This window comes from Blennius ocellaris (genome assembly GCF_963422515.1).
Source record: "Blennius ocellaris genome assembly, chromosome: 10".
NCBI lineage: Eukaryota > Metazoa > Chordata > Actinopteri > Blenniiformes > Blenniidae > Blennius > Blennius ocellaris.
The window spans coordinates 14,476,533-14,487,668 of NC_137659.1; the positions used below are offsets into that span (position 1 = coordinate 14,476,533).

Genomic DNA, 11,136 nt, shown 5'->3' on the forward strand with positions numbered 1-11,136 from the left:
CGTAGCGCTTCTCACAGTCTGAACCAGCGCAGATCCCACAGCCGTCTCCACGCCGCCTCGCCCTCGCACAGGCCCGAGGAACTCCGCGGCCTGCCGTCGACGTCTGCTAAACACAATCCCACTTTGCTCAGCATCAGGACTGATGACTGAGGAATACAGGGTTTGATAAGCAGGGTAAAGCAGGTGAGAACGCGGCAGTGTTTATAGTAACGCAGGGCACAGCGTCTCTGATGCGATCAGCATCAACCCCCCCCCGGAGTTCCAGGGTCGTGTTGTTTAAGCAGCGAGAGACGGTTTGTCGTTCATCTGGAAAAGTGCTGACTTGGAAAACGGGAGAGCATGAGAGCTACTTTTGGCTTTGCTTGCCAAGTGGGAAACTCCTGCTCACAGCGGGGGGGGGGGGGGGGGGGGGGAAACGCACCGGAGAAAGAAGGAGAGATAACATAAGTATGTGTGTGGATACTCTGGGGGAGGGGGGTGGGACGACGAACCACAACCAGCATGCTGGTTTGAAGCTGCAGCAGCAGGTCTTTGAACTCTTTTGTTCAAAGCTGCAGACGTCTGTCTGCGTGTTTCCTTTCCACAGTTCCTCGCTTGTCAGTTGATTTGCAAAGGCGAACACAAAGCAAAAAATATTTCACCGGGCGCGTCATCGACGGGAGCGTAACATGCATTTACGTGTTAACTTTTGACTTGCACCGTGGCAGATCACAATATCTTGTTCCTGGGCATGGTCCTTCTCGGTGCATGTGTGAGTAATGGCAGCAAGCAGTGGTTCAAGCCCTCCAGGAAACCTGCAAGCTTTTCAGGAAGAAAATGGAAAAGAATCCTGTTTATCTTGCTTATCGTTCTGGGGGGAAAAAAAAGAAGAAAAAAAAAAGAAGGAAGGTTGTTAGTAGTTGTTGCCTTGATCTGCTTTCATGAATCATTCTCCATGAGCTCGCTGGACACTAAAGCAACTGCTTTACTACTCGGTAATAAAAAGATTTATGGAAATTATGGAAGCTAATCTTATCTACAAGCTCTCTAATTTTGTGCTTTCGCTGGATTTGTTTTTCCAACTTGACATAATTGTGAGCATTGCAGTAACTTGGGAGTAATTCCATTTGATATACCTGGTTGAAATGTGCTTTAATTGACCAGCATTTCACGTTTTAATTGGCGAATAAAAAAATGTATCACATATGGTCTGCAGGTCACCATTTGCTCGTGTCTGCTCTTAACTTTTCCAGCCTTGGTGAGATCTCTTTGGAGGTTGGTCCTTCTTTCTTTATTACAGACAAAAAAGAAGAAGAAGGAAAAAAAAAAAAACCCTGACTTTTGCACTGCCATGGGCATAAAACAGAATATGTGCAGATGAAGACTAAACGACTGATGCAGACAGCATATGCCAGTCATTTACTGCATTCGTCTATTCTCACATTTGTGAAGAACCACTTCACTGCAACTCATTTACTGTCTTCTCACTACCGTTGTCATTAACTCTCCACGCGGTTTGTCAAAGCACTAATTACATGGGGAGTTCACGCTGGGACGCGTCTCTGGCGTGGGAGCATTTGTTTAAGTTGATTTAGCTGTCGCTTTATTTTCGCGTTGGGGAAAGTTTTCAGTGAAGTTCAGTGTCAAAGTTCCATCCCCACAACCATTGCGTGGAGCCTGTGGGTTCCTGTGGGATATTCTTCACTTCTTCTGTAGCCTCCAGTCACTCCTCTGTACGCAGGGTCAATTACATGCATCTTTTGAAGAAGAACTTCTTCCAGGACTTCTCTCGGGTTATTTAGGTTATTAAGAAAAATAACATTCTACAATTTTTTTTTTTCTCTGAAACCTTAAATAGAGGCAGTCATGCTTTGAGTTTTTATAGTCCTACAAACCACATCAGGGCGGGTAGAAAAGAACCAATCTGTTATTTAGGGCTAGGCTAAATGGGAGGCTTTAGATTTCTTTTTTGGGTGCCTTGATGGCTGCCTAACGCTCCAAGTAAATGTAAATGCATCCAGCAAGGCAAAAGCCTTGGAGTACAAGTTTTATCACAAAACTCCTCAAATCTGAAAACCCTCAGATGCTCACAGAAGAGACCTCATGTACTGTACGGTTGTACGGGACACACTCTTCTTCAGTCTTTCATGGCCGTGCGACGGGACGAGACTCCGTTTCTCATCTCGGGGAGTCTTGGTGTTAATGGCATTGACTCATAAAGGTTCCCTGTTCTCGGCACTTTGAACACTGTGCTAATGAATCACATGTGTGCGGGTGGGTTTGTGTGTCTAAGGTAGAGCAGGGCGGTGGGGCCGACGCCGCTCTGTGCAGTAGGTGGTCCCACGTGTGTGTGTGTGTGTGTGTGTGTGTGTGTGTGTGTGTGTGTGTGTGTGTGTGTGTGTGTGTGTGTGTGTGTGTGTGTGTGTGTGTGTGTGTGTGTGTGTGTGTGTGTGTGTGTGTGTGTGTGTGTGTGTGTGTGTATTGTGCTTTAAAGGCGGTGGTCTTTTTTTTTTTCTGATCTTTGGAGGTGACTTTTTTTTTTTTCTTCTTCTTTCCACAAGACTCCTATATGTACATGGTGGTGCTTCATGCCACACACTCACACGTTTAGTGCCCTCCCATAGAGCTTCAGCCAGACTGCTTGTAGCTGGCATCACATCACACAGGCTGCACAATTTCACTGAGGTTTCTCGCTGTGGATGCTGTGCCTGTAAAAAGAAAAAAGAAAAAAATCACTTCTCAGTGCTGGTGGCATTTAAGACCTGCCTCCTTCATCTCCACATGCTGGTGGAACTGAAGCTTTGGCGCCAGAGAGAACGAGACACTTAACGCCATCCTACCCCAATCTTAAATTATAGACGTGGCGGCATTTCTCCCCTTGATAAAACAAGAATAGGTTAAAAAGATCTTGCTGTATTTCATGTCAAATTATTCCACTGCAACATTTTGCCCCAGGTTTCTTCAGTTTCCTCTATTACTTCATAGCTACTACGTTCATCGGATTAGCACACACAAACTGTGCCAACCAGGAAGGACAATGTGTTTTTTGTGTATATTTCTTTAGAGAAGTATTTCCAGCAATCATGATTTAGCAATTATGGTTAAATTGTGTGTTGTATTAGCCAGAGGTGACCTCATCTATGTTATACATGAATAGGCTGACAACAACAACTGCTGAGTCACACACGGATATGTTGAAGTATTTTTGCGCTAAACTTCTCATGGCAGCGCTGTAGAAAAGAAAAATAATTATAAGATGGAAATTTCACCGCGCAGGTCAAGAAACGCAAAACAAAAACATTACGAGTTGCGTAACATAACTCCATGTGAATTTTAAACTGTGCCTCGCATCTACGTTGACCTGATTGTGTTTTTTTTTTTCCAAAGTGTGGGGAGGGTCTCTCCCCCCGGGAAGCACCAGAGAGTTTCGGTGGCTCACAGCAGCAGGAAAAGTCTGCAGATCAGGTCTGATAACATACAGTAATGGCGTCAAACTTGTTTTAATATGACAGGAGACTCAATTTGATCTCGAGTGGGCCCAAATTGGGCTGACGGTTGCATGATTACCTATAAACAAGGGCAACGTCAAATGACTTGTCTCTTAGTGAGATGTGAAAAACAAATGCTCCAAAGTCCATTTAAAAAACAAAATTGCAACAAGTGACACATCTCAGTGCTTTAATGGTCTTCAAATATCCAGAATGATGTGAATCATACTTTCCGTGGTTGTTTCTCTGGCTGAACCTTGTCTTCCTCTCAGGCTGTGCTATGATCCCACGTGTTCATCCTCACAACATGCTGAAGACACGTCCACAACTTTTACTTAAATCCCCACTGAATGAAATATAATCAGGAGTCTACTCTCAAAACAGATCAATTAAATTGATCCATTGTGAACACCCGGGGTCGGGCCTCAGGGGTTCTATCAGTTGCCCACACGTCTCCTGGTTAGAAACTGAAGAGCACACTTTGTTTCATTGCAGCAACGCCCCCCCCCCCCCCCCCCCCCCCCCCCGCCAAACCAGCTGCTCACGCTCATTCTTGGTTAATAAGAGTGTAATTCAGTTTTATTTGTGGTTATGATCTATGATTAGAAACCCCTTTATTGTTTTGTACAGTTAAAAGTTAATTGGTTGGTAAAATGGGTGCAGTCTTTAATCCAAGTCCTTGAATCTCTACGGCTCGACGGCCTCCAGGAGAAAGGAGTTCTTTGCAGTCGTCCCGTTTTGTAAAGCATGTTTAGCATTTCTCCCTTCGTCCCTTCATTCGTTGCTGCACCTGATCAGTTAGTTTCCACTCGCTCCGTGTTTGCATATTACAACAACTCACAAGGTATGCGGTCCGGTGTGTTTGGTGGTGCTGAGACGGTGTGATTGCCTGGTAGCAGGAAGTTGCCAGCTCAGAAAAAGATTTTGGAGGAGCTGAAGAACAAATTAAAAAGCAATGACTAAACTGTTTTCTATTTGCTGGATTGTTCTGCAGATTCCCAGTCAACCGCCACAGCAACTCAATTATTGGTTAAAACAAAAAAAAATAGGATCTGTGAAACCTTTCAAATTATATAATGAAACTCTTGTGGTCTGTTTTGAAAGTCTGCCTTGCAAACAAGCGTTCAGCCGGAGAACACCCGACGCAGGTATCCTTCATTTTTTTTTTTTTTTACGTAAATAAAGGCCTCCACTCATCGTGAAGAGATAAAAGGTGTTTTCATCTTTTTGACCTGTGGCGCCTCTCCTTCGTGAGTAAGCTGAGAAAGTTTTCTTAGGGTGGTTGTTCAAGCAGCGATCTGCTCCAACACCCTTTCATGTCTCGCTCACATGTCGCCAGTGACATTTCAGCCCTTTGAGTCATCCCCTGGCTCCGTTTCCCTCAGGATGAGCTCTTATCAGCAGAGAGGTCAAACTCTACCCAGGCAGTCTGCATGAGAAGACTGGAAAAGGAAATCCTCCCTCCTGTTTTATGCCCGTTCTTTTCTTTTTTTTCTTCTTCCTTCTCTTTGTAGTTGAAATGAAGTATATTGATAGTCGCTGTGTAGGCGGGAGGGGCTCCAAACCTGCAGATTGAACACGGTAAACATGCAGCCCAACGTGTTGTTCTTTACTATAAAAAGAGCTGCTGTTTATGGCTGTGTGCTCTTCTGTGTCAACTTCAACTGTTCTGCCCTACATTTTACTGTGTTTTCACTGCCATTTACTGTTGATGTGACTGAAGCGTCATCACACCATCCGGCACACAGGTGAAATATACTTTAAAACTTCAATAAGCTCAACAAAAGTAATCATTTCAATGGACGTTTTCTTTTGGGATTAAATAAAATGCACTCGGTATTTTTACTTCGTTGAGCTTCGAAGCTGCAGTTGGAGCATCTAATGAGACCGTTGTCTTTTTCCAAGGAATGGAATTGAATTATCGTATAAATCATGTCGCCTCCACGAGATGGGTGGTGATGTGCTCCCTTTCACCTTTCTGGTTGACTTGCAATGTCACAGACCACAATCATAGTCATATATCAATGGCCGTGCGTGCATGTGTGTGTGTGTGTGCGCGTGTGTTTGTGTTTGTGTTTGTGTGTGTGTGTGTGTGTGTACAAGCTGTGTACAGCCTGCACGCTTTGGCTTCTGTTTTCTTTCTCGCTTTTTGCTCTATTTTTGGATTCTTTGAATTCAAGAATTTCCCTCTGGGAAATCTGTTCCATGAGTCAGGAGCATGAAGTGCTTTTCTGTGTCTGTCCAGAAATAAACTCCACTGGTTTAACATTTTTTTTTTTTTTTACCATGTTTACTATTAACAGTCAGCTGTTTTTTTTGTCTTTTTACTTGCAGCGTGGTCTCCCTTCAGTCCGGCTGCTCAGTGCACAAGCAGGAGTAAATCAACTTTTAACCGTATTATATGTATGTGTTGATCTGACTTTGAAAAACTTCATTTCAATCCAGGTCACATGTTAGCGTGTCCTTTTGAATTTAGGTTTCAGTCGGACTCACGCAATGATTAGTTTTTTTGTTTGCTTTTCTTTTGCGTCATGCAAATGTCGCGAGTGGCTCTGATCTCTGTTATTTCAGAGTCTTGGAACCTTGACAGCAGAAGCACAAATGGATTTTGTCTTTGGTGCAGAAACTGGGACAGTCAGGAGGCTCATTAACAACACCCTGGGAAAACGTAGTAACAATATGCAAATCGCATCAATTAATACTCGTAGTTCTTGTATGCATGTAATAAGGTGGACAGCTGCTGTTCTTATGCATTTCCAAAATGAAATCTTCTGAGAAGCCGAACATTGAAGCATCCTGTTCCCTGCTGAGAAGAGCCCGGGTGAAAGCGAAGGAGTGTCACAAGAAGCCAGTGCATTGCAAAGAAAAAAAAAAAAAAACTTGTTACAGGAAATGTGTGTGAGTTTATGAGAAACGCAGACAAGTGGCAGTAAAAGGAAGCGAGGGAGCAGTGGAGCCAGAGCTCTCACATGGACGGCAGGATGTGTTCAGGCTTGTTCCCATCCAGTCTGTTAATGATTAGCAGGAAGCAGAATCAAAACTCAGACTGTCCGCGGTGCCTCGACTTGCACACATCAGCTTTACACTCCGTTCGGGCCCTGAAAACCACGACACCGCTGAACCTCTGTGTATCTATTCCTCTTGTTTGTTGTCAGTTTACTTCGACTCTTGTCAGATTTACATGCAGACACAACCCTTAAATCCCTGGATCTTCCCCCCCTCCTGCGTGCTCTCACACAACTGAAACTTTGGCAAATAATGAATTTGCATTCGTATGAATGTGCCCCGGGCTCGTGTGTTTACTGACTGTTGGGCCTCGGTCCTGCAAGGCAAGAGGAACTATGCAGCAGAAGTTGTGGGCAAGATGTACCTGCAGTGCATGTCACAGTGTGACTCCCATTAAACCTCAGCGTGTAGTTTGTTCTTACTGATGTATTTCTTGGCACATTGTTGCTGAAATCATTGATTTAAACTCTCTGTACTTTACTTAATGGACATGCTCTATCAAAACCTGTACAGACTGAAAAGAACACGGCGCTCATCCCCAAATTGACTCAAAAGCAATTACACAAATTAGGTATGATACAAATGCCATTGTGCTCAGTCAGCACGCAAAAACCCGTTTGGTATCATAGCTGCATCCTCGCGAGGGCTAAATGTTTGTTTGTTCTCGTCTTTCCAGTGTAGCATTGCCCAGGATGTCTTCAAAGGCTCACAGTTCCAACAACATCGCCCTTGCCCGGAGGACGGTGCAGCAGCTGAGAATAGAAGCGAGCATTGAGAGGATAAAGGTACGACGCCACACAAAGCCATTTCACATGCACGCCCTCTCTCTCTCTTTCTCTCTCTCTCTCTCTCTCTCTCGCTCTCTCTCGCTCTCTCTCGCTCTCTGCTCATTCTTCTGTCTTCTTTAATGCTGTGTGCATCCTCCTTTTATTATCATTTCAGTCACTTTTATAATCATTCACCTCCATTTATATTTTATAAGTATATCAAGTACTGGAGATGATCCCAATGACATTTAGATTGAAAAGATCACTGAGTAATTTTGTAGAACGGCGTGTGCTCGGGAAGATTTCCTTAAAACAGGGGCGGTCGACACACGTGGTGCCTGCAAGGCTGCAGAGTCTGTTCTTATGAGAGTGATTATTGCAATTCTGCAGATATTTACTCAATAATCACAGATGTGATCACTGCCTTTCTAATGCATGCATATCACACACCAGCTGGCCTTTTCATCAACAAAAAGGATAAAGGTTTGGATGCATCGATGAAAAAGACCATATTTCATACCAAATGATCTGTGATGGACACAACCACAAAACTGACTTGTTTGTGCTGCAAACGTCATTAAAAAAAAAAAAGTCGATTTCTTTCAGGTAGTTTTCAGTCCCTCCAATATGATAAATCCTCGCAGTACTGGCTCTGATAACTGATAGTATTAAGGTACTTTGAGACTTGTGGTGGGGGATTGCCGCGGCCTGCGTCATAATTGGTAGTTTATTTCAGTAGCCTCGCACTCTTTCAAAATGCCAGCTTTCAAGAGTTTATTTTTTGCATACACATAAACACAGGTCATGTTTATCACTGCACTGGCTGATTATGTGTATAAGGATGAGAAGGAAGAAAAAAAAAAAAAAGAGTCTGGCTCTGAATTCCTCTTTGTTTTTTCTGCAGGTATCCAAGGCGTCTGCAGACCTCATGAACTACTGCAACGAACACGCCAGAAATGACCCTTTCCTTATGGGCATCCCCGCTTCAGACAATCCCTTCAAGGACAAAAAACCCTGCACTATATTGTAGTGGGTCCCACTTAGCCTCAATGTGTTGTGTTTTCATTTTTGTGTGTGTTTTTTTTTGCTTATTAATGTTGCTGTAATCGTTTTGTCGGGAGGATTGAGGGGGTGGACTGTGATGGTGTCTTTACCATGTGTTAACAATTCAACCATCTTTTTTTTTTTTTTCCCTCTTTCTTTTCTTTCTTTTAAAAGCCAATAAATGTTATGCAGCTGTCCTGTTCGCCTGTATTTCTCCCCCAAAAGCCATCGGCCTTCCCAGTGACACTATTCAGCTTGAGCTCTGACCACTAACGACCAACTTTTGGCTGCAGAGTTATTGTCTTTTAAATATCGGCGAATATTCTCACAGTGCTGGCTCTCCTCTGTGACGGATTCGATTCTTCATCTGTACAGTCTCATCTCCAGCGGGCAGTGACTGTTATATCTCTGTGATTTGCCTTAAATGGATTCGTACAGCCAAGGTTTCCACTGTGTTCTTTACAGGTAACGTTCCGGCGAGTATTACGTGTCTGTGTAGTTTCGATCACTGGGATCAGGGTTTACATTGAGCTCCATGTGCCACGACGCCGAACGGATGGCGGCAGTAGTGCATCGCGGTAAATAGAACTGTTGAAACTTCAAAAGTATTTGACAAGTCGTCACAGCTGCATGCAGCAGCTCCGACTGGCCCACGACAATCTGCATCCGATTGAATTCTGTGTTTCCTCCGTTTGCCGTTCGCAGTGTGACCACACTGTCGCTTCAAGCTGATGACATGATTTGCATACAAACATTGATCAGAGCTCGTCTTTGCTCAGATGCAGATTTCCGAGCTTTAGGGAAAACGCGTCGGCCATCGAGTCACAGTGAATGAAGACGACGTTAAACACAAGTCAACACTGTAAACAGAAAAAACCTCGGGTCCAAACCAAGTGATGCACTGCATGTATCTTAAAAACTCTCTCTGAACCCGGAGCCATTCCTTCGCAACACGTTATGTGGTACGAACATGTTTTCCTTTTGTTTGTTTTAATGAGGCTGATGACGCAAACTGTGCCACCAAGTATTAATCAACACTGTGAGTCTGGCCTGCTCGCCCAACACAAGTGTCTTAGTCATGTGAATGTGCACAGCGTCGTCCTCAAAAGTGCCTTTTGGCACCAGTGTTTGAGGTACGGACTCTGAAGTGTGTGTTGATTGGTAAAACCACTCTCCTTGAACTTCCCCCCCCCCCCCCCAAGTTATACCTGAACGTGTGTTGGCTGGAGAGCTCCGGTCGAACATGTCTTGCTTGTTGCTATTCGCTGGGAGAAAATCCCTTCTTTTGTAATTTTAACCAAAAAAAAGATTTTAAAAGAATTTGAATATATTAAGTATGATTTCAACTTTTTCCTCACTCTAAAGCCTTACTTATGTTTGCCTTGTGTCGTGAAGAAATCTCTAAATGAGAGTACTACTTTCTTATAGTAAAAAAAAAAAAAAAAGAATCTATTAAGTGTTTATCTGTGGGCTGGAAGTGATCTGTGACAATATTGTGCCATCTGTTTTGTCTACATGTTACTAGCAAATCATGTTCATTTGTCTTTCTTTTACCTGGTGCTCAGCTTTGCAGCGGTTTTGTTATTGTTGCCTTCTCCAAAGGGTACTTTCAGGTCTTCGACTCGGTAAGATCTCGTGTTAAAACCGGTCTGTATTTTTTTTATGATTGTGTCTCGCAGTCAGCTGTTCTTACTTGCAATAAAGCAAATCCTGTATGCCACCTAAGGAAGGAAAAAAAAAAATCAGATTACCACTGCCATGTTGTAATTTCTGTCCATTCACTGCAAATCTGTAACAGCATCTTTGTGCCATCGATAGATTAATTTAGCTCCGAATCTGCATTTTGATAAATGTCTTTATTAATGTACCAACATTTGTATGAAGACTTAAGATTAATAAAGTGAAGCATTCCTACAGTACAATAATGTACTAATATCTCAATAAAACATGTGCTACACAGCTGGAACATTTGCATGACCCCTGTCTTAATAATACCAGCGACAAAGTTACTTTGCTGTTGGGAGATTTATTTATTTTTTTAAATGTTTCCCTGCTGCAACACAGTTATTTCAAACTGGAATCTACAAGGTTCAATTCCCCAATTGCTCGAGCGATTTCAGTTGTGTGTAATCAGAATGTATAAAACAGTTGAAACATTTTTTTAAAAATTATTTGTTGTTAAAAATGAAAATAGAAGAACTCTAACAATTGACATCAGTTTTGTATGCTTCGTCAATAAAGGAGAAGTGTCCGATCCTGTACAGCCTATGCACATGGGGAGAACGTGCAAACTCCAAATAGAAATCCAGAATTCAATGCACAAGTTGCAACAAAACCATCTCATGATCACTGTGAGCGTCCCGACATGAGAGTGAAGGAGAAAATCTCGCTGAGAGGAAATCTCTGCAGGACCGGATGCAGGTTGGTGGTTATCCGCTGTACTGGGGGAGTTGGGAAACATAGAAGAGGGTGACTTGTATACAATTTTTGGTGTTCACATGACCTCAAAAATGAGAAGGTAAGTGCCAACGTTCAGCTTCACAGTGTCAAAAACAAGAGAGACGTCTGTGTCAAAAACACTGGAATTAAGAGCTATTCTGGAGACCACAAGGTGATTTACAATCCTCCCCACCAACCATCCGTAATGATGCAGGATTTCTGTGTCTAAATCTTTTAAGGTGCCTCCTTAAAAGCGGAGTTAAACATAACGACAGACGTTTGGTGTGAATTGGGGACAAGTCACCCTGCGTGACATCCCGACAATTTCAGGCCAAGCTGACAAACCTGGAGTTGAGCTTTCAGCCAACTTGGGCTGCAGAAGTTCCTCGTGTGTATCATATTTTCTCAAAAAT

General features: G+C 43.2%; 1 protein-coding gene across 5 annotated transcripts in view; it reads left to right on the forward strand.

The window, feature by feature from the left end:
- gng12a (guanine nucleotide binding protein (G protein), gamma 12a) overlaps positions 1 to 10,242 on the forward strand; it is a 28,130-nt gene extending 17,888 nt beyond the window's left edge. For 3 of the 5 annotated variants that reach the window (XM_080504030.1, XM_080504032.1, XM_080504033.1), the window contains 3 exons: positions 3,367 to 3,444; positions 7,150 to 7,258; positions 8,145 to 10,242. In XM_080504030.1, the coding sequence (XP_080360156.1) occupies positions 7,166 to 7,258; positions 8,145 to 8,270 (219 nt within the window). In that variant the 5' untranslated portion in view covers positions 3,367 to 3,444; positions 7,150 to 7,165 and the 3' untranslated portion in view covers positions 8,271 to 10,242. The remainder of the gene's footprint in view (positions 1 to 3,366; positions 3,445 to 7,149; positions 7,259 to 8,144) is intronic. The other 2 variants (XM_080504029.1, XM_080504031.1) reach the window with 1 other exon arrangement.
- Positions 10,243 to 11,136: the final 894 nt, after the last annotated feature.